Source organism: Heterodontus francisci, chromosome 4 (genome assembly GCF_036365525.1).
Source record: "Heterodontus francisci isolate sHetFra1 chromosome 4, sHetFra1.hap1, whole genome shotgun sequence".
Taxonomy (NCBI): domain Eukaryota; kingdom Metazoa; phylum Chordata; class Chondrichthyes; order Heterodontiformes; family Heterodontidae; genus Heterodontus; species Heterodontus francisci.
Genome location: NC_090374.1, coordinates 54,338,666 through 54,362,873, shown reverse-complemented (window position 1 = coordinate 54,362,873; position 24,208 = coordinate 54,338,666). Strand labels below are relative to the sequence as shown.

Below are 24,208 nucleotides of genomic sequence, written 5' to 3'. Positions count from 1 at the left end.
ATCAATACTCTCCACTTGCCTGGATGGGTGCAGCTTCAACAACACTCAAGAAGCTCGACACCATCCAGGACAAAGCAGCCCGCTTGATTGGCACCCCATCTACAAACATTCACTCCCTCCACCACCGACGCACAGTGGCAGCAGTGTGTACCATCTACAAGATGCACTGCAGCAATGCAGCAAGGCTCCTTAGACAGCACCTTCCAAACCCACAACTTCTACCAACTGGAAGGACAAGGGCAGCAAATACATGGGAACACCACCACCTGCAAGTTCCCCTCCAAGTCACACACCATCCTGACTTGGAACTATATCGCCGTTCCTTCACTGTCGCTGGGTCAAAATCCTGGCACTCCCTTCCTAACAGCACTGTGGGTATACCTACCCCAAATGGACTGCAGTGGTTCAAGAAGGCAGCTTACCACTGCCTTCACAAGGGCAATTAGGGATGGGCAATAAATGCTGTCCTGGCCAGTGATGCCTCCATCCCATGAATGAATTTTAAAAAAAGACCCTTCTTCAGAACCTATGACCTGAAATGTTAAATCTGCTTCTCTCTGCACAAATGCTGCCAGACCTGCTGAGTATTTCCAGTATTTCTTGTTTTTGTTTCAGATTTCCAGCAGCTGCAGTATTTTGCTTTTAACTGACATAGAGCTGTACAACGTAGAAACAAAGAAAAAGTAAGGCCCAGAGGAGGCTCTTTGGCCCATTGTGCCTGTGCCAGACAGAAAAGAGCTATCCAGGCTAATCCCACTTTGCAGCTCGTGGTCCGCAAACTCTGTAGGTTACAGCACTTCAAGTGCATATCTTAGTACTTTTAAAATACAATTAGGGTTTCTGTCTCCACCACCCTTTCAGGCAATGAATCCAGACCCCAATCTCCCTCTGGTTGAAAAGATTTCTCCTCAACTCTTCTCTAATCCATCTGCCAATTACTTTAAATCTATGCCCCCTGTTATTGAACAGTTCGCATTCTCATTCTCCACATATGATCTGTTGAACTGGTTACGTCACAGCATAGAGACCTACACAGAATGCAATTTTTGATGTGACCCTGATTTCATTTCCATTGCACAGATAGTTTGCATATACTTAAAAGCCCTAAAAAATAACTGAATATCTAGCACAATACCAAAAAATTTTATCGTGTATGTATCACCTTTAAGCTAAATCCTTGCTTATTATGCATGTTATTTCAAGATACTACACATATTAATAGAGACAGAAGGATTTTAATTTCAGTCAGGCTTTAGTTAGAAACACAAACCTTTAGCATCAGGAAAAGTACTTCAGATTTCCTCACAGGACCATTTGCAGTTTTAGGTGAGCTAAGTCTGAAATTGACATCTGAATTATCACCTTGGTAGGAAGATGCACTAAATGTAAAGGGAACCCACTGTGCAGCATTTTGGAGGCAAACTCAAGGCTGATTGATGCAAGTAAGAACAATGCTACAGAACCTGTTTGGAGGAGTAGTCAAAAGCACAACAGTTGAATACTGTTTACTTAGCCCCCACATTCACTAAACTGTTAATAGTACTTTTATAGTGTGCAGCAGGTAATTGATCATAACTTTTATTTTGATTTTCTCGCACAAGTTAGAAGTTCAACTGAATAATTGAAAGGCTAAAAGTGGTACACTAGTGCTACAACTTTGGCTATAGTGAAGTCCTCCTGCATTATCACAATTAACTTGGCTGACACTTTAATCTTTCTCAACAAAGCAAAATGTTCTGTCAGTGTTATATTGGGATATTAGAAGTATAATGACAAATGCTGAGGACAGCCCTGGTTTTCATTTTTATTTTTAATTTGTTAACTTTCACTCTCTTAATGCATTCATAAGTCACTCCACCATTCTTTGTTGTGGTTTGTTGTGATTAGTATTCTGAAATTTTAAAGGACTGCATTTTTCTTTGTGATTTTTCTACTAGCTAACTGCCAAAGGTGTGAAATATTTATTCAATACCATAAGATAATTTCTTTATATTGGATAACTGACAAGTTGACCTCTAAACCTATGCCCAGCTTGTTGATGGGATACAATAATATTTAAATTTTATTAAATTTAAATAGTTGCATAAGTTTTTAAAAAATTATACCAACTCTAAGCTTTCTATAAATTGTTTACTCCTGAACTTTGTTTGACACTCCATATAACCCACTTTTAGATTGCTTTGTCATGAAGGTTGTGAAGCACCTCACAATGATCATTCATATGGTTAAATTAATATTACACACCTTTTAATGCACATATTTCCCAAGCTTTCAATTTTTCCTTTTCCTTTAGCTGAATTAACATGGCATGAAGGGAGCTCAACTTTCTCAAGTCCTATTTCACCATGGGGTGTAGAATATGAGTCCTCAGTGAAACACCAGCCAAGCTGTGAGTCTAAGAGTTCTAGTCCTGGCTCAGGTTTTAGTGTAGCAGCAATTTTAGAGACCTTAAATGGTCCTTCTCATATTCCGACTTCACGGACCCAGTGGATTTCATTTAATGATGAACTAAATCCAAGAAAACCTTCAAACTCCGAATTGAAGGAACCAACACAAACTAAAACTCCAACAAACTCCAATCCACCAATGGCCTCTTTTCAGTTATCGTCTTCTAGCAGCACTTTTGATGACCAAAGTGACCTTCAGGATGATTTTACAGGCAACAAGAAATTATCCATCGAAGAAAATGACAGTGGATCAGAACGTTTTCCCTTCCCTACAGCTCAGCCAGTGGATGTTAGTTTAACACCTATGGTTACTCATTTAAATAATGGTATGGCAAGCATGATTTGTATAACATTATGTGCTTAATAGTCTGAGCTGTGAGCATGTCTTTCATTAACAACATGTCCTATATTTTCAAATGAAATAGTTTGGATAAATTTCTCTTAACCAACAAGAAAGATTGCTCTCGGTGACGAAATTGTGCTCCTACATATGTGATTACACTGACCATGCCAAGCTATGTAATCTGGAAATTTTCTAACTTTAGAGCTGAGCTACTAAGGATAGCATTCTATTTGTAACAACCAATTCGTGTAATTTGCAAATAATCTAGCACCTTCAATCCTTGCCGGTGTTATTTGGGTCAGATAATACATCAGGTGATGTACGTGTATTGTTTTATACTGGTCATGAATTATTGGGGAAATTAGTTCATTAAAACGACCAATAGTTTAAAACTCGGAAGTTAAAAATCACATTATGTTCGAGTACCTTTAAAATAGTAGAAGAAATGTAAGGTAATAGAGGTAGTGGTAGTACAATAGTCTAACATCTCACTTTACCTTTAGAATAAAGATTTAAATCCAGACAGAAAAATGGAATGGGGATCTTCCTAAAACAGTTGTAAGAGTCATCAGCGAAGTGCATTTTGATGGTCTCAGTGTCTTAAGTTTTCAAAAAAAAATACTCTGACATCCATTTGGCACAAACTGTGCAATTTAATGCAGGCTAGGATGTCTGCTATTAAAAGTGCAACTGTGATGCTGGTACTGCAAACATATCCTTTCAAGATACTGCAGGCTAGTGGAAAATTTGGACTGTTTTGTACCTGATCTAAAAGGGCTTAGTTTGACTGGGTATTAGAATCTGTACTTACCACATAAATTTTAAAAAGAAATAAATGCTACACCATGGAATCACAGTGAGCTGGAATTTGTTGTGCCATGTTTCATGTGACAAAGACTGTATCTGATGAAGTGTTGATCAGAAGCTAGGCATAGTTGCTGTATCTGGCTGCAGTCTCTGCAGAAAATCACTTTGAGAAGTTTTGATATGATAAGGTTGTATATAAATTCATCTAATAAATTCAGTAAATTCTTGAAAAGGAGAGGGCATCAATGTTGCACACTTTCACTGGTTCAGAAATGCAGTAGACTTATATTAGATGGGGAGAAACAAATGTTAAAATTGTAGCATCTGATAACTGCATTTTCTGGTTAAGGTTATTTTTTTTTTAAAATAAGTGTTAGAGTTGTTTTTACACTCCACTTTCTTGCTCCTAGGCCTGTGCTGCTCCAAAACCAAAAGCTACAAGTTGCACAGGAATAGTCCATTGTTCACAAATATTTTTTTCATCCTCCCCACAGTGATTAGGCTAAGATTTGGAACTCTGGTGGATTTAGGCTGAATTCTGCTTCTGACCATTCTGATGGAATGTGTGGGCCTCAAGCCAGTTACAGCACCAATTATTAAAGTTTATTAAAATCTGCTTAGCAAGATAATACTTAAAAATTCTAATTTAAGATTTTTCCTGTTTTTTGTGAACTGTCTGAGAAGCCATTACTTTGTTTGCAGCTAGCATTGACTTCTATTATGTGATGCAAGTTTTTGCCTCTGATTAGTAGATACTAACAAAGCAAGCTAAATGACAGAGCAGTTATGCAGCTCAGACCCTTTCATACAAACATTGGGTAATGGTGGAGAGAGAAGTTAGGAAAAGCTTCCAGCTTACTCAGAGTCCTTTCCAATATACAGATTGAAATTACTCTCAATATAAATAGCATAAAACTGATTTGCAACAATTGCTGCATAGATTCAAAATTAGAAAATGTAGTTCTATGATACTAAGTCAAATATTCAGGTTAAATTGTTTGAATATGCTTCAAGATGTGGGGAATTGTTTTGTTTAGATACCTATACCTGCAGCAAAACAAGATACAAATTACTGTGATAATCCTGAAACTTCACAGGCTGAACTTGGAGCTGGAATGGAGGCATGGGGGGCTTGAGCAGAGCATTGGACAAGTCTACCCGGAAATCCGATGTGACGTTGGTTCTGGATTTAGTCAGCAGCGGGAAAGCACTAAGGCAGCCTTGCCACCCTGACACAACAGGAGTGTAATTTAAATTGTAGAACAGTTAGTTTTAATGCATTTGCATGTAATTGTAAGTGATTAAGTGGGGGGCTTGGAATTAAGCGGATGACGGACTACCTTTGGAATCCCGGCCGTTGAAAGCTGGCGACACCGAGGTGAGGCCTCAGTTTCACGACGGGTAGGCAGCCATGGCCAACACTGCATGGGGAAAAGAGGGGAGCGGAGGTCATTGTCAACCTGCAATGCTGTGCGTTCTTCAGGGTCTCAGGTGGCAGTACTGGATGTGCAGGGTCTCGAGTGTTGTGCAAGGTGAGCAAGGTCTCTGCACTCCCAGCCTCTTCTCCTCCCTTTCAAGACTCACTTGAACCTCCATGCTGACCAGAGGAGCTGGAGAAGATTTCAGGGTCTCGTCCTTCTCTCGTCTTGCTACTGCTGCGTCGAACTCATGGCCAGGATGATGGTGTGAAGGTCTGTGTGCATTTGTGGGATACGGCTCTCCGTGAAGGTCGCCAACCTCTTGATGGAAGAAGCCATATCTGAGACATGACAGCACTCATGGCATGGATGGACTCCTCCATTGTCCACTTATGGCTGCGCTTTGCCTCTGGAATCTCTACCAGATGTCGCCTTACCCATCTCTGCACTCCAGCATGACCTGTGCTGTCAACACCAGAGGCTCGTCATGAGCCTGGGGCTCAGCATGGACCTGTCCACCCACAGTTGTCTGACAATCAGTAGCCTGAGCCAACTCAGCCTCTTCCAGCGGCTCAGGCACGTGTGGAGCTCTCACCAGCTTGTGACTGTTTCTTCAGCCGAGCGGAAACCCACCAAGGTTTTCTTTAGTCGTTCATGGGATGTGGGCGTTGTTAGCTAGGACAGCATTTATTGTCCATCCCTAGTTGCCCTTGAGAAGGTGGTGGTGAGCTCCCTTGAACCGCTGCAGTCCATGTGGGGTAGTTACACCCACAGTGCTGTTAGGACAGGAGTTCCAGGATTTTGACCCATCGACAGTGAAGGAATGGCGATATAGTTCCAAGTCAGGATGGTGTGTGGCTTGGAGGGGAACTTGCAGGTGGTGGTGTTCCCCTGCATCTGCTCCCTTGTCCTTCTAGCGGGTAGAGGTCGCGGGTTTGGAAGGTGCTGTCTAAGGAGCCTTGGTGCGTTGCTGCAGTGCACCTTGTAGATGGTACACACTGCTGCCACTGTGCGTCGATGGTGGATAGAGTGAATGGCACCCCGTCCACAAACAATCAAGTGGGCTGCTTAGGCCTGGATGTTGTCGAACTTCTTGAGTTGTTGGAGCTGCACCCATCCAGGCAAGTGGACAGTATTCCATCACTGACGTGCCTTGTAGATGGTGGACAAGCTTTGGGCAGTCAGGAGGTGACTTACTCACCGCAGGATTCCTAGGTGACAGTATCTGCACTGGTGGAAGGTGCAGGAGTGTCATGGGATGGTGCATCCTCTGACTCCGGATCTTCCTCAGAGGTGGAATTATGGCCCCCTTCTACTGGAGTCTCCTGTGGCCACCGACCTGCAAGAGAGAACACCATCATGTGGGTTAGGCATTGCAGATCTCGTCATGCCAGCCATGTGTGATCAGCATCTGCAGAAGTGTGTGGGATGTCGACTGAACACAACCCTCACTCGCATGTGCGGAGACACTAGTCTCTCCACCCGCTATTGATGGCCACCCTCAGTGCCCACTAACTTGAGTGCCTCCTCCTCGGCCATCGAGAGAAGCCCTATGTCAGCAATTCCTCCACCATTCCGCGAGGTCTCTCTCCTGTTATGGGCCCGCTTGTCCTGCAAGTGGAAAGCGAGAGATAGTAAGACTGTGCAGGAAGAGTGAGATAACAGTTCTGCTAGTGGCAGCCCCTTGTCCCCTGCTGGTATTTCCTACATGGCTGCTCCCCAAGTGTGCTGTCAGGGAAGTAATAGGTGTGAGGTTTGAAAGTAGGTGGCCTGTGGCCGAGATGCATCCATGCATATGGCAGCAAGTGGTGAAGTCTAACCCCCTTTGCCAGGCCCTTTGTGGTGCCTCCCTTCCCATGTTGCGCTGCCTGCCGCATACCCACATGCAAGCCACAAAAGGAGTGAGGTGTGGAGCAGACCAAAGGAGGTCGTAAACGCTTTTCCTGCACAGGACCCATGTCCAGGGTGCGATCCTATGTCTCCATACCTCCTTTGCGAACTCTGTCCAAGCTTGCTTGGTCAGTAGGGAGGATCTCTTGTCATCCCTGAGGAAGAGGACCTCCCGTCTTTCCCTTGCCGCCTGGAGGGAGAATCTGTAGGGAGCCCTCACTAAACTGTGGGGCCACCCAGTCTCTTGCCTCGGACATGGTTCCAGTTCTATCAGGCTCTGTTCCGACGGTTGGAAGTCCTGTGCAGCGAGGTCCAGGAGTTGCAGTCACAGGAATCAGCAGCTCCAGTAGTGTTGCAGGGGGAACCAGTAGTCACAGGAACCAGCAGCTACAATAATGTTGCAGAGGGGTACAGTAGTCACAGGAATCAGCAGTTCCAGTAGTGTTGCAGGGGGTCCAGCAGTTCAAAGCACCATCAAAGAGCTCCAGCAGTCTCATTGAAAGGCAGCAATACAAGCAGGGCTGGCAGCGCTTTAAATATGGCGCCAGCTGCTGCTGAGGAGTCAGCTGACAATGTAATCTGCGCCTCGGAGCCCATCCCCACTGTGTAACTGGAGGTCCCCCAGGCCTCCGCTATTGTAATTAGCCACCCACCACATAATTGCAGTGGGCCGGCCGCAGGAGATGGCACCCACTTCCAGGTCTTCCACTTGGACCCATGACAGGGTCAATAAATTCAGCCCCATGTGAGAGTAATGGACAGTCTGTTTGCAAGTACATAGTTTTTGTTATTTTGTGCTATATAGATTCAAGTTAAATGGAATTAGCTATGAATTTTGCAGATTAGCTTTGAATTGCATATGGTATGAGAGTTCTCATTGCTCCGAGTGTAAGACCCTTCAGATTTGTTCAAAAGACTTTAAAAATCGAACTAGATTTAAGCTTAGATATATTGTGAAATGAATGCTGCATTATGCAGCATTCTTGACAATCCTGTTCACTATATATGAAAGCATACTTTAAAAATGGTAGAAACAAAAATTGGAAAATGTGATCTTTTGTTTTGTTGCCTGATATTGCTCACGATTTTATTTTTTGCTTCTCTCAACCACGCTCTCCCCACCCTACCCCCACCCCTGCCATAACAGTATCACCCCCAGCAAGACCCACCACCCCTCTTAATACAGGTATGATTGTGCCACCACCACGTCCTTCTTCCAGACCAAAGATTTCGACGGGAAAACTGGGTGGAATTAATGAAATAGTAAGGTCCTTTTTTCAAACTGCAAATCATTTTAGCATAAATTTTTATTGTTGGTATAATTATTCTTTGTAAAGTATTTTTATACGTAGCTAATAAAAATTTTATAAGTTACTGTTACAAATTGACTTGGTGTTGACGCTTGGGTACTGACAGATACCAAAATATAATTTTCTGTCCTGTTATATATTTTTCAAATATTTGTCAAGAGGATAAATAATTGCAAAATAAATGTGGTTCTAAACATTTTTATTTCTTCCTCATTCAACCTCCACATACAATGGAAGAGTAACAACGGATAGACAGTTGCAAAGGTGGTAAAGAGAGAGCATAAAGGCAAAGCTATGATTATTTTGGTGTATGTGTGAAACGGGCACTAAATGGCACTATTAGCTATGCTAATAGAATCATAGAATGGTCGCAGCACATAAGACATTCCTATTTGAAATTCTGGTCTTAGGATGCAGTTTTGGTTCTGTTGGTTATTACCATAATTTGAACTTGCCTGGAGATCCTAAAGCAGACTTCTGTATGGACCATATTAGATAGGAGGAGACTAAGACGAACAACGAGGAATACAAAGGCAGGTTTACAATGCATGTATGTAAACGGACAAAGTGTGGAGAATAAGGTTGGTGAGCTACAAGCACAAATGGTCGTGTGGGAATTCTTCTTCTACCGACAGGTAAATAGTAAAGGGGTAGTAAGAGGTGGGGTGGGGCCTATTGGGGACAAAGAGGGTGACATATGCTTAGAGGTGCAGGGCAAGGCTATAATACTTAATGAGTACTTTGTATCGGTGTTTACTAAGGAAGACAATGCTGACAAAATATTGGTAGACGTGGAGATGGTAGAGGTAATGAATGGGGTGAAAGTTGATAGGCAGGGTGTACTGGAAAGGCTGGCTGTGCTTAAGAGTGGATAAGTCGCCTGGTCCGGATGGCTTGCATCCCAGGTTGCTAAAGGAATTGGGAGTGGAGTTAGTAGAAGGGCTTTCCATAACTTCCTTAGATATGGGGAAGGTGCCAGAGGATTGGTGAGTGGCAAATGTGACACCCTTATTCAAGAAAGAGTGTAATGACAATCCTAGTAACTATAGGCCAGTCAATTTAACATCAGTTATGGGTAAGGTTTTAGAAATAGTAATCAAGGAAAAAATCAACAGGCCCCAGGAGAGTTTTGAGTTAATTAGGGAGAGCCCGTACAGATTTGTAAAAGGCAGATCGTGCTTGACAAATCGAATTGAATCTTTTGTTGAAGTAACAGCAAAGGTTGATGAAGGAAGTGCAATGGATACTGTCTATATGGATTTTAAGAAAGCATTTGTTAAAGTAACACATAAAAGACTGGTTACCAACATTAAGGCTCATGGAAAAGGAGGATCAGTGTCACCTTGGATAAAAAAAAATTGGCTTAAGTTCAGAAAACAGTGAGTCGTGGTAAATGGTTGTTTTTCAGACTCAAGGATGGTTCAGTGCTAGCTCCACTGCTTTTGTGATTTGGTTATGGAAAAGAGAGAGAGAGAGCACAATTTCAAAATTTGCCAATGATGCCAAATGTGGAGGTTTGGCAGATAGTGAGGATGATACCAATTGACTGCAACAGGACATAGATAGGCTTGCAGAATAGACAAGTGGCAGATGGAGTTTAATACAGAGAAGTGTGAGGTAATGCATTTTGCAGAAGAAATAGGTAGAGGCAATATGGACTAACTGGCATTGTTCCGAAGAGTGTACAGGGACAGAGAGACTTGCGGGGTTTATGTGCATAGATCTTTGAAGGTGGCATTTTAAGAGAGTAGTTAACAAAGCATATGGGATCTTGGACTTCATAAATAGAGTTATTGAGTACAAAAGGAGGAAAGTTATGTTGAACCTTTATAAAGCTCTGGTTGGAGCACAGCTGCAGTATTGTGTCCAGTTCTGATCACCACACTTTAAGAAGGATGTAGGGGTCCTTGAGAGGCTGTAGAGGAGATTTACTAGAATGGTTCCAGGGATGAGGGATTTTAGCTACAAGGTTAGGTTGGAGAATCTAGGGTTGTTGTCCTTGGAGCAAAGGAGCTTGAGGGGAGATTTGACAGGTGTACAAGATTATGACCGGTTTAGGTAATTTATTTTATTTATTTAGTTCAATTGGTTAGCATTATTATTTCAACCAGAAATTGCAGATTGGTTAGTCATTTCATTACTGTTCGGAGATATGCTGTGCACAGAACAGCAACCATGTTTGCCTGCATAACAACAGCCACTCACTTCAGAGTAGTTCCTTTGTATGAAACATTTTGCAACTTTTCTGAGAGATGTGGTGAGATGCTAAGTAAATGCAAGTTTAAGGGAGATCACGCCTATTGATTGCCTTTTATTAGGTGTTTTCAAATTTGCCTGTCTAAAATGTTATGCAAGTAACTAATAATAACGCCATTTCTTTTAATTAACATGCATTCAGGATTATCAATTCTACAAAGTCCAGGTGCATTATCCACTTTAACCTGTCCTTGTGGGTCATGCAGTGGCCTTTTGCAGTGCTCAGATAGTGAGTTTGCATGCAGGATTCCCCACAGTGAATTTCTCAACTTAAACATGTGACTGCTATGGAAAAGCCCACTGGAAATTTCAAAGATTGGAAAGGGGTGATGGCAGTTCCAGCTCTTTCCTCTTAGTTGAGGAAAGCTTGGTATAGGAATCTGTTTTGTTTCTTGGTTCATTAAAATTAACACACCACTTCTTTATTTAGTTGGAGAATTTGGAATTAAGCTGTTCAGTTTAGTAGGAATGGATCCTGTTTAGAATCTTTTCACCCAGCCAACTTTATTCCTACTATGAAACTCCTCAAAAACACTTATAGCCCTTTATATTCCAATTAGAAACAGAAGTAGGCTCTGCAGCCTGCCCTGCCCTGCAGTTAGATCATTGGTGATCTACACCTCAACTCCATTTACCTGCCTAGGCTCCATATCCCTTGATGCCATATCTGTCGATCTCAGTCTTGAAAGCTTCAATTGTCACAATTCCAGATTTCTACTACCCTTTCTGTGAAACTGCTTCCTGACGGTGGCGTAGTGCGAATGTTACTGATCTAGTAATCCAGAGGCCCGTGCTAATGCCCTGGCCCTGGTGACATGGATTCAAATCCCACCAAGGCAGCTGGAGGACTTTAAATTCAATCAATTAATAAAGTCGATTAATTAATAAAAAATCTGGAATTGAAAGCTAGTCTCAGTAATGGTGCCATGAAGCTATCATCGATTGTCGTAAAAACCTATCTGGTTCACTAATATCTTTTAGGGAAGGAAATCTGCCATCCTTACCTGGTCTGGCCCACAAGTGACTTTCTTTTAATTCGTTGATGGGATGTGGGTGTCACTGGCTAGGACAGCATTTATTGCCCATCCCTAATTTCGCTTGGTGAGCCACCTTCTTGAATCGCTGCAGTCCATGCGTGGTAGGTACACCCACAGTGCTGTTAGGAAGGGAGCTCCAGGATTTTGACCCAGCGACAGTGAAGGAACAGCGATATAGTTCCAAGTCAGGATGGTGTGTGGCTTGGAGGGGAACATGGTGGTGTTCCCATGCATCTACTGCCCTTGATCTTCTAGCTGGTAGAGGTCACGGGTTTGGAAGGTGCTGTCTTGGTGCATTGCTGCAGTGCATCTTGTAGATGATACACACTGCTGCCACTGTGCGTCGGTGGTGGAGGGAGTGAATGTTTGTGGATGAGGTGCTAATCAAGCGGGCTGCTTTGTCCTGGATGGTGTCGAGCTTCTTGAGTGTTATTGGAACTGCACCCATCCAGGCAAGTGGAGAGTATTCCCTCACATTCCTGACTTGTGCCTTGTAGATGGTGGACAGGCTTTGGGGAGTCAGGAAGTGAGCTACTCACCGCAAGATTCCTAGCCTCTGACCTGCTCTTGTAGCCATGATATTTACATGGCTACTCCAGTTCAGTTTCTGGTCACTGGTAACCCCAGGATGTTGATAGTGGGGGATTCAGCAATCGTAATGCCATTGAATGTCATGGGGAGATGGTTAGATTCTCTCTCGTTTGAGATAGTCATTGCCTGGCACTTGTGTGGCACGAATATAACTTGCCATTTATCAGCCCAAGCCTGGATATTGTCCAGGTCTTGCTGCATTTCTACACGGACTGCTTCAGTATCTGAGGAGTTGCAAATGCTGCTGAACATTGTGCAATCATCAACGAACATCTCCACTTCTGATCTTATGATTGTAGGAAGGTCATTGATGAAGCAGCTGAAGATGGTTGGGCCTAAGATACAACCCTGAGGAACTCCTGCAGTAATGTCCTGGAGCTCAGATGATTGACCACCAACAACCACAACCATCCTCCTTTGTGCTAGGTATGACTCCAACCAGCCAAGAGTTTTCCCCCTAATTCCCGTTGACTCCAGTTTTGCTCGGGCTCCTTGATGTCAAGGACTCTCACCTCACCTGTTGAGTTCAGCCCTTTTGTCCAAGTTTAAACCAAGGCTGTAATGAGCAGGAGCTGAGTGACCCTGGCGGAACCCAAACTGAGCGTCACTAAGCAGGTTATTGCTAAGCAATTGCCGCTTGATAGCATTGTCGATGACACCTTCCATCACTCCAGAACCACATCAATGTGGTTGACTGTCAACTGCCCTCTGAAATGTTCTAGCAAACCACTCAGTTGTTAAGGGCAATTAGGGGTGGGCAACAAATGCTGGCCTTGCCAGCGATACCCACATCCCATGAAAGAAAAAAAACTTTCATCCTAACTCTAATTTTAAGAGTATATCCTTTGTTCTTGATTCTCCATCAGAGGAAGTAGTTTGTTTGTATCTACTCTGTGGAACCATTTTAACATTTTAAGCATCTTGGTCAGATCACCCTTCAATTAAACTAGTTAGATCTAGAAATTATCTTGTCATGCCTGAGGCTGTATATTTTGCTTTTATCCTTCATTCTAAATGCTTGTGAAAATAATTCTGTTTCTCGTTATTTGTTTCCCTTTTAACTTAAGTTCACAAGCTACATACGACAACTACTACTTCCACTACAGCTTACATTTATATAGCATATCCCAAAACAATTCACAGAAAAGTAATCAGTCAAAAATGGACGCTGAGCCGAAGAAGGAGATATGGGCAGAACTTTTACTGCTCTGAGCTGCAGGGAACGAGTCGATCAGAAAGTCGGGGAACACACAATTTGGGATTCCCAACATGCTGTGGAGCTTGAACTTGACAGCATGTCACTAACATCATTGATTCAGGGTGGGGAGTATTAATTGTATGTTAATTGTATTCAGGTGTTCGGTATTCACTGAGGATTCACTTGTGCTCATATATGGAGTAGCATGTAAAAAAAGGTATATAGAGTAGCAGACAGAAATTGTGATGGTTGGGTTTGGAGGTGCATGTTTGTAATGTATGTTTCTAAATAAAACATAAGTGTGTAAAGACTAGGCTCTACTTCTATCCTTCAACACCTGGCAATCTGAAATGTTATGGGGTGCGGGAGTGGAGCAGGAGAGAGGGGTCAATCGGAGGGGAGGAAGATAGGAGTCCATCGGTGGGGGATCAGTCAGAGGAAGGGGTTGGGTGGGGTGGGTGGGCTGAGGCCTTGTGGTGGGATCGAAGGCCTCCGGGGAAAAGTATTGTGGGAGTGGGCTGGCGCGAGGGGGAAGGGTTGCCTGATCGCAGAAGCTTCACAAGCAGACACCTGAATCCAGGAGGTAGGTGTGAAGGCACGTACCTCCTAAATCCACTAAGTCCTCACTTCGCAGAAGCTGCCAGGTTCATTGATGCTTGGAAAACCTGGCCGACAGCAGTTAAAAGTTTAAAACTTGCATGACGATGGCCAAAATTTTTCGTTGGGCTGGAAGCCCGGCCCATTGGCCGAAAAGTCGGTGGAGAGCACGCCTCCGCCAGGCCTGGAGAGCCAGGCGGGGATTTTTTGCTCCTCAGGCCCTTAATTGATCTTGAGCAGAACTTCCACTTCCTTGAGGCAGGAAGTCCCACCTAATGGAGCTGTGGCCAATCAGCAGGCCAGCAGCGCCACCTGACTACATACATGCAAACATACGAATTAGGAGCAGGAATAGGCCACTTGGCCCTTCAAGCCTGCTCCGCCGTTCAATAAGTTCATGGCTGAACTGATTACTCCACATTTCCACATACCCACGATAACCTTCCATCCCTTTGCTTATCAAGAATCAATCTAACTCTGCCTTAAAAATATTGAAAGACTCTGCTTCCACTGTCTTTTGAGGAAGAGAATTCCAAAGACTCACGACCCTCAGAGAAAATATTTCTCCTCATCTCTGTCTTAAATGGGCGACCCCATATTTTTAAACAGTGACCTGTAATTCTAGATTCTTCCACAAGGGGAAACATCCTTTCCACATTTGTTTGCGCTGGCTCTTTCAAAGGGAGGGGAGATGGTGGCATAGTGTTAATGCCACTAGAGTAGTAATCCAGAGCCCAGAAGACATAGATTCAATTCCCATCACAGAAGATGGTGAAATTTGAATTCGATTAATAAATCTGGAATTAAAAGCTAGTCTGATGGTGACAAAAAAACCATTGTCGATTGTTGTAAAAACCCATCTGATTTATTAATGTCCTTGGGTGGCACAGTGGCTCTGTGGTTAGCACTGCAGCCTCACAGCTCCAGCGTCCCGGGTTCAGTTCTGGGTACTGCCTGTGCGGAGTTTGCAAGTTCTCCCTGTGACGGCATGGGTTTCCGCTGGTTGCTCCAGTTTCCTCCCACAGCCAAAGACTTGCAGGTTGATAGGTAAATTGGCCATTATAAATTGCCCCTAGTGTCGGTAGGTGGTAGGAGAATATTGGGGATGTGATAGGGAATATGGGATTAATGTAGGATTAGTATAAATGGGTGGTTGTTGGTCGGCACTGACTCGGTGGGCAGAAGGGTCTGTTTCAGTGCTGTATCTCTCTATGACATCCACCCTGTCAGGACCCCTCAGGATCTTGTATGTCTCAATCACCCAACCATCGCAAGTAATTGGCCACTTAAGGGCCTGGGGCGGGTGGGTGGGCCACTTCTCACTGCCACGTGTACAATTGCAGCAGGGAGGGAGGGGGTTGGGAACGCCCCCCCACCCTGCCGCCGTCACCAGCCCACTCATTTGGGGGCCATAAAATTCTGACCAATGTCGGAAGCCTCATTATCATATTTAAGGTTGCAACCTGCCTCCTTGGAACCAGTTGGTTGCCCACCATCCTTCGGCCTCAATTAAAGCCAGAAATGGGCAGGTTGGAGGCAGGTTTGTGTTGGAAAACAGATTTGAAACTTTACCCACAACCAGCCCATTTTTTAAAGGTAAAATTCAGTCGATTGGGTGGGATGACTAAAACTTTGGTCATGAGGTACATATTAAGGAGGTGCAGGTGGTGAGGGAATTCGAGAGACTATGACTAGACAACTGAAGTTACAGCTGCCAGTGATGGGATGAAGGGTGTGAGAGCACAAAACAGGCCAGAGCTAGGGGAACACAGAACGCAGGGTTTTAGAGCTAGTGGAGATTGGGATTGGTGAAGCCATGAAGATAGTTAAACACAAGAATGAGCATTTTAAATTTGAGCTATTGAAAAAATGAGAGCCAATTTAGGATAGCATGCACAACGATTATGTGTCAGTGGGACTTGGTGTCGTTTAGGATATGGAGAACAAAGTTGTGGGTGAGTTAAAGATAATGGAGGATGGGAGGCCAGCCAGGAGCTTATTGGAATAGTCAAGTTTGGAAATTAGAAATGCATGGATGAGAGTTTCAGCAGCAAATGGTCTGAGGCAGGGGTAAAGTTGGCTGATATTCCCAAAATGGAAGTAGGTGGTCTTTCTGATGGAAAAGATATCGGGTTAGGGCTGCGGAGTCTGACTCGGTGTGAAACAGTGGCTAAGGGGCGTTTGAGGGTGTGGAATCGTAACAAAGAACAGTACAGAACAGGAACAGGCCATTCGGTCCTCCAAGCCTGCGCCGATCTTGATGCCTGCCTAAACTAAAACCTTCTGCACTTCCGGGGTCCGTATCCCTCGATTCCCATCCTATTCATGTATTTGTCAAGATGCCTCTTAAACGTCTCTATGGTACCTGCTTCCATCATCTCCCCCGGCAACAAGTTCTAGGCACTCACCACCCTCTGTGTAAAGAACTTGCCTCGCACATCCCCTCTAAACTTTGCCCCTCTCACCTTAAACCTATGTCCCCTAGTAACTGACTCTTCCACCCTGGGAAAAAGCTTCTAACTATCCACTCTGTCCATGCCGCTTATAACTTTGTAAACCTCTATCATGTCGCCCTTCCACCTCCGTCGTTCCAGTGAAAACAATCCGAGTTTATCTAACCTCTCCTCATAGCTAATGCCCTCCAGACTAGGCAACATCCTGGTAAACCTCTTCTGGACCTTCTCCAAAGCCTCCACGTCTTTCTGGTAGTGTGGCGACCAGAATTGCACACAAGATTCTAAGTGTGGCCTAACTAAAGTTCTGTACAGCTGCAGCATGACTTGCCTATTTTTATACTCTGTGCCCCGACCGATGAAGGCAAGCATACCGTATGCCTTCTTGACTACCTTATCCACCTGCGTTGACACTTTCAGTGACCTGCGGACCTGTACGCCCAGATCTCTCTGCCTGTCCATACTCCTAAGGGTTCTGCCATTTACTGTATACTTCCCACCTGCATTAGACCTTCCAAAATGCATTACCTCACATTTGTCCGGATTAAACTCCATCTGCCATTTCTCCGCCCAAGTCCTCAACCGATCTATATCCTGCTGTATCCTCTGACAATCCTCATCACTGTCCGCAACTCCACCAACCTTTGTGTCGTCCGCAAACTTACTAATCAGACCAGCTACATTTTCCTCCAAATCATTTATATATACTACAAACAGCAACGGTCCCAGCACTGATCCCTGCGGAACACCACTAGTCACATCCCTCCATTCAGAAAAGCACCTTTCCACTGTTACCCTCTGTCTTCTATGACCGAGCCAGTTCTGTATCCATCTTGCCAGCTCCCCTCTGATCCCATGTGACTTCACCTTTTGTATCAGTCTGCCATGAGGGACCTTGTCAAAGGCTTTACTGAAGTCCATATAGATAACATCTATAGCGATGGTGCGGAGTTTGTGATGGAGCATGAAAATAGCTTTGACTTTTTCATTTTTAGCTGGAGGGAATTGCTGCTTGTGCAAGACTGGGATGTCGGACAAGCAGTCTGACAGCACAAAGGCAATGCAGGGGTCTCATCATATGTTGGGAATGGCGGATCTTCCATGGATCATTTCTCATTTCTCGTTATGAAAAAGAAATGTGTTTTCTAATCATGGTTTTGAATTACTTTTGATTTATACTGTAATGTTATAATGGCATAAGAAGATGAATTACTGGATTTCCCCCTTCGAAATTACCTGCTGATACTCATTGACTTGATTCTCACCTGATGATCAGCCACTTTGCTGATGATCTGGAGGGCTGTCAACACCTGTGAAACAGTAGCCTGAAGTGATTAAATAAAAACAAGAAACGCTGGAAATACTCAGCAGGTCTGGCAGCATCTGTGGAGAGAGAAGCAGAGTTAATATTTCAGGTCAGTGACCCTTCCTCAGAACAGCATTTCCAGCGTTTCTTGTTTTTGGTTCAGTTTTCCAGCATCCGCAATATTTTCCTTTAATTTTAGGCCTGAAGTAGTGATTAAGCAGCTTTAGAAAAGGAAAGAAAATAGTTTGCGGGTGTGGTGGGGGGGGGGGGGGGGGTGGCGGTGGGGGTGGGGGGGGTGGTGGTTGGTGGGGGAAACAACAGAGGGAATAATTTTTTCAAATTATTCGGCACATCAAGGTGATCAGTATTTAATTGCATGTTCTAATTTGTATCGTCTGATTTCATCTCCCATTGTGGAGCCAATCCCCCCTATACTTCAGCTTGAATTGAGAATCTCCATTTTTTTAGATGCTTCTCCTGAATCTACAGTTACTGTGCTAGGTGTTAGTTTGTTGCCATCTGTTCCATAAATTATATCTCTTAAATCTAAAGGGAAATGCAAGGCATGTGTTTTTGTACATAATCTTTGATATATCTTCAAAAAATGCAAATAAATTGAGATTCAACAATATATGTTTTGTATTCTAATTTAAATATCAAGTTGCCCTTTAATGCACTGTATAAAACTAAGAAAACTAAATGTTTTTTTTCTTTACTTTTTAAGTTAGCTGGATTTCTTTAATGATCTGTTTTTGTCTTTATACATAGTTACTCCATTTAGTTTAAAATATACAACTTTGTCATCTGGTGCCTAAGTTAGAGTTGGTAATCTTACTAATGTATTGTACAATGATTCCTATTTAGCTACATACTTCTATCTGTGCAAACTGTGTTAATTTTTATTTGCAGTCCAGATCATTCAGTCCTACAGCAACATCATCTACCAGTCCACCTCCTGTAGCCCCACTGGCACGTGCAGAAAGTACATCCTCAATTGGATCCTCAGCTTCTTTAAGTACAGCAACAACGCCAACTATTGGTAAGTACTTGTTAGTCAGTTGGGCTTCAATGTTTTTAGCTGTCAGTGTAAGGGGAGATGGTGTTGTAGTGGTATTGTCACTGGTCTAGTAATCCAGAGGCCCAGGCAAATGCCCTGGAGACATGAGTTCAAATCCCACCTCTGCAGTTGGTGGGATTTAAATTCAGTTAATTAAAATCTGGAAGTGAATGCTAGTCTCACTAATGGTGCCATCATTGATTGTCGTAAAAACCCATCTGGTTCACTGATGTCCTTTAGAGAAGGAAATCTGTTATCCTTACCTGGTCTGGCCTACTTGTGACCCCAGACCCACAGCAATGTGGTTGACTCTTAACTGCCCTAGCAAGCCACTCAGTTCAAGGGCAATTAAGGATGGGCAACAAATGCTGTCCTTGCCAGCAATGCCCACATCCCAAGAAAGAATTAAAATACTGATTGATCTTGTCTTACTTCCTGTGAACATTAGCAGCAATTGACATCACAATTTTAGTTAGGAGTAATATATTTAAAAGTAATAGTGACATAATAGGGCGGCACAGTGGCGCAGTGGTTATCACCACAGCCTCACAGCTCCAGGGACCCAGGTTCGATTCCGGGTACTGCCTGTGTGGAGTTTGCAAGTTCTCCCTGTGTCTGCGTGGGTTTTCTCCGGGTGCTCCGGTTTCCTCCCACAAGCAAAAAGACTTGCAGGTTGATAGGTAAATTGGCCATTATAAATTGTCACCAGTATAGGTAGGTGGTAGGGAAATATAGGGACAGGTGGGGATATTTGTTGGGAATATGGGATTAGTGTAGGATTAGTATAAATGGGTGGTTGATGTTCGGCACAGACTCGGTGGGCCGAAGGGCCTGTTTCAGTGCTGTATCTCTAATCTAATCTAAAAAAAGTATGACAGTTGCAGTCTTGAATAACTTTGTAAAATTAGCTTGGTAACTGTACATTTTATGGATCTATTCATCGCTATCAAAACTAGTATTTTGTTTGCTTAAAGAAAAGCTGCTTACAAATTACTTTTCAGTCCCAAAAACCAGTTGGATTCTTAAAAGTTAGGAACAAAAATTGATTTTAAACTACAGAATGATCTTAAAGTCCTACTTGTCGTTCTACTTGTAGCTTTTGATTTATGGGCTACTTGTGATAATTCATAAAGAATGATCCCATCAATTTTCATGTGTTCATATAGATTACAGAGAATTTTAAATAAATAAAAAATGAAAGGAAAACTTGCATTTATATTGTGCCTTTCGTGCCCACCGGACGTCTCAGAGCTTTACAGCTAATGAAGTACATTTGAAGGAAATGCAGCAGCAGGTGTACGCACAGCAAACTTTCACAAATGGCAATGTGATAATGACCAGATATTCTGGGTTTTTTTTGTGATGTTGATTGAGGGATAATTAATGGCCAGCACACTGGAGATAACTCTCCGGCTTTTCTTCGAAATAGTGCCATGGGATCTTTTACATCCACCTGAGCAAGCAAATGGGGCCTCAGTTTAATGTCTCATGCAAAAGACATCACCTCTGACAGTGTAGCACTCCCTCAGAACTGCATTGGAGTGTCAGCCTTGATTTTTATGCTCAAGCTCTGGAATGGGACTTCAACCCAGAGGCAAGAGTACTAAAAACTGAGCCACATCTAATACACAGCACATAAAACTGAATGCTGATTAATTACAGTCGATTTTTAAACCTTCAACACACAGCAAGTCTTGGAGAAACTCCAGATCCATGAGCTGGCTATATTGTTTCATATTTTCAGCTCATCTACCACAAAATTCAAACACATGCTAATAAGTAATAACTGTCAGCAAATTTAGTACTGTAACATTAGACGCATAGAATTAAAATGAAGCTAACTTTAAGTTTAAAGAAAACATATTTGTGCTCACTCTTTCCATTTTCACCCTATATTTTTAAATATTTTAACTACTTTTCTGTCTAACATGACTTGTTTTGTCTAATTTGACTCTAAAAATACTTTAAACACCTTTCGTCAGATGTTTTCAGAATTCTGTTGTCCATTTTGGAATGCAATCAAATTCTAGAAAATTGACCTTGAATTAGTTACAAATCACCTCTGAAAGTTGATTTTTCAGCCAGTTGAATACTGCAAGTCTAAAAGTTGACATAAACTTAAACAGCTCAATCTTTGGAACATATATTTGTAAGTCAATTTAGAAAGGCGATGATGGAGCAAGCTATGTTCCTGGTTTCTCAAGGTGCTCAGTCTGTCGGATGAGACCTTGAACTGGATTTTATTCTCTGTTAGAAGGTAGGTTTTTTGGCAGGGGCTGGTGGGGACAGAGAATCGGCACAGTGTCGTCCACCATGTAGCCTGACGCTGTAATGCTGGTTTACGGTTTTCCCGGAGGCGGCGAACTTTAGTGGCAGCACTTCCATCGCAACACATTGGGATCGTAATTTAAATCTTTTACATACTGTTTTCCATGAATTTGTATCTAATTCGCCGCGATCCTACCAGGCGTACACAATCTTATGTATGACGTGCAGCACTCGCGGCCTGCACTTTCCCATCTTTGAAAAGCTGGCGTCACAGAGGTGAGAGTCATCGGTACCTGCAAAGGTTAGGTAAGTTATCTATTGTTGTGGAATTTGTTTTCACATCAGACATTGCTGCTGAGCTCAATCTGCAGATATGAAGGAAGGAGGGACCTTTGCAAGAGGATACTGTTGTGGGGGAAGGAGGGAACTCTGCAATCCAACAGTAGGAGATGCAACGTAATCGCAGCGGCGCGGCTGCTAACCTCACGGGCGGGACTGCCATCGCGTCACCACTTTTGGCTGCGGAACAATAAAATCCAGCGCCTTATGTGTTGTGTGGTGAGGGTTAATGCTAATTTTAAATATGAAGCATTAGCAATAGATTGGAAAATTCACAACATCCAATTTCATTACCTTTTCAACAGGTGCTCTCTTAATTGGAGGATGGATCAGCAGTCACCAGTAATTTTCATTGTGTAGATGTCACATTTTTGCAACTTGATTCCATTGGTACATTTGTATTCTGTGTTTTTTGAACTTTTATATTACATTTGCCAAGCAGTTTTTGAACCTATTTCTCCTTTTAAAATTAAGCCTCCGCAATGGGATTTCAGTTGCTTTCAGTCAGGGTTAGAATCTGTGTAGCTCATCCAAAATAAACTTGGTAACCTGATAACAAATTGATAGAGCCAAATTGAATAGCACATTTGTAAAGTTTTTCTAAATGCAAGAGGGAGGTAATTATAACATCTAAGAGTATTTAGTAATGCTGGAGCAGTTATTCTTCTAGGCAGTAACAATATATCGGATTGTTGGAAACACTTCCAAATTTATTTTAAATTCTGCCTATACACTTGCTTTTCTTCATTTATTTTTCCTCAGTTGCTGAGGTTTTTCGTATGAATTTTGCAGTTGAAGGTCGTATATCTTTTTTTAATATCGTTGTGCCTACTGAGTTTTGCATCACAAGAACAAGAGAGGTTTTACAAAATTTTGCATACCATGGTTATAATTCTGTGATGGGGAGTTTATGTAAAATGAGAATATCTTACTTATAATACTGTTGCAAATAACACTTCACATTTTTAACAAGCATTTATAAACTGTTTCTAATTCTGTATTGGCATTGTAATGGGTGTTGTAGTAATTAATGAATACTTAATCTGTAAAATCTCAACTATAAAAAAAGTATTCATTTATAGTAGCTATATTAGAGAAATGCTTCAAATAACTTGTCTAATATTCGGTATCCATTGGTAAGTTTATTTGTCATTTCTTCTGAAGAGAAGACAGAAAGCTTGCATTTATATAGCACTTTTCATGGCCTTAGGAGATCCCAAAGCATTTCTTTTCCAATTAGGAACTTTTGAATTCTAGTCACTCATGTAATGTAGGGAAACACAACAGCCAATTTATGCACAGTAAGGTCCTACAAACAACAAGATAAATGATCATATATTGTGTTTTAGTATTGTTGTGGGATAAATATTGGCCAGGACATTAGGAGAACTCGTGCTCCTGCTAGAAAAGTGCCTGGGGATCTTTTACATCCAAACGAGGAAACAAACAGGATCTTAGTTTAACATCTCATCTTAAAGAATGGGGAAAAAATGCTTTCAAAGTCTCAAAACTAGTTTCTATACAAATTGAAACTATTTAATGCTTTGGAGAAACTATCACTAGCTTTTGTCACTAGGTGATATGTTGTTACTGCTGGCCAAAATAATAGGGAAACTAAATGCTATTATAAGGTTTATACAAATGAAAGATTGCATAACTGGGTTATTACTTACAATTAAACAGAGTAAGACTTTTGTGTTATTGCCCATCCTGAATTCAGAAAAGATGTTGTTTCAGCAAGCTACATCTGGATAATAACATATGACTAAATATTGTCCCCACAACAATTAATGGTTCTACCAAGTAAATGGAAAACCACAGTGATCAAGGTTTTAATTTTGATTGCTTTTTTTAAAATATTACCCACACTGATTGCTGTTGTACATTCAAATGATGCAGGAACTTTGCACATAACTTCAGAACTGAATTATGCATTTATGAACACTTGCCACTATGTGCAATCAAACTTGGCGTATAACTGGAAGAGTGAAGCTTTTTACATGCACGGATAAAAGTTCACTCCTTGGCATTGATAAATTACGCGGTGGTGTCAAGCCAACAATTGATAGCTTGAGCCTTCGTTGTAGAAATTTGACTCCAAACTTTGTAAACATGAGAAAGATTTGGAGTTTACAATCATGTTTCATTTGGGGTTAGTGGAACACTTCATCACTGTCATCCTGGTTGTGTAGGAGAAAATGGAAACTAACTAGGGAGTGATTACTTGCACACCATTGCAGGTTGATCAGTGAATTATTGGTGCTGTTTATGCAATATCCATTGGTCAGGCCATCCTAATTATGGAAGATGCCCAATGTTTAGAAAAAAGAAGCAAAATGTAAAGACAGCTTTTCTTATTTTCAGCCTATACCTCCAATTTTAATTTAATGACTGAATAAATATATCGTGGAGCATTTTAGGCCCCCCTCCCCACAAAGAGCGGGTTGGTGGTGGTAGGGGGGTGGAGGGTCATAAAATGGAGTGGAAGGCTCAGGGGACCCTTCACGACGCTTCCGCCTCCACAGCCATTTTATTCGGGGCAACAGCGGCGAAAACTGGCCCACCTGCCACAGGCCAGTCAAGGCCCTTAAGTGGCCAGTTCATGGCTACATAAGGGCATCCGCCCGTCACTACGGGGATTTTAGCCGTGGCACGTTGAGCAGCCCAGGCCTGAGAAAAGCCACCAGACCAAAGCGGGTGGCTTTCTGACGGCCGAGGTGGGGGTGGGAGGCCCTCAAAATCAGGCACCCTGTGCCTGATGGTGGAGGCGGGTCCGCCACCAACTTTTCAGTCGGTGGACGACTCCCATCCGACCAAGGTAAAATTCAGTCCATTTAATCAAACTATTGTGTTTTGGTTAGTTTCCACAATCAGTTCAGCCATGATCTTAT

General features: G+C 42.6%; 1 protein-coding gene across 1 annotated transcript in view; it reads left to right on the top strand.

Annotated features, from left to right (window-relative positions):
• fcho2 (FCH and mu domain containing endocytic adaptor 2) overlaps positions 1-24,208 on the top strand; it is a 311,078-nt gene that overhangs the window by 229,166 nt on the left and 57,704 nt on the right. Inside the window, exons 19-21 of the mRNA XM_068029556.1 lie at positions 2,294-2,773; positions 8,053-8,168; positions 18,563-18,692. Coding sequence (XP_067885657.1) covers positions 2,294-2,773; positions 8,053-8,168; positions 18,563-18,692 — 726 coding nt within the window. The remainder of the gene's footprint in view (positions 1-2,293; positions 2,774-8,052; positions 8,169-18,562; positions 18,693-24,208) is intronic.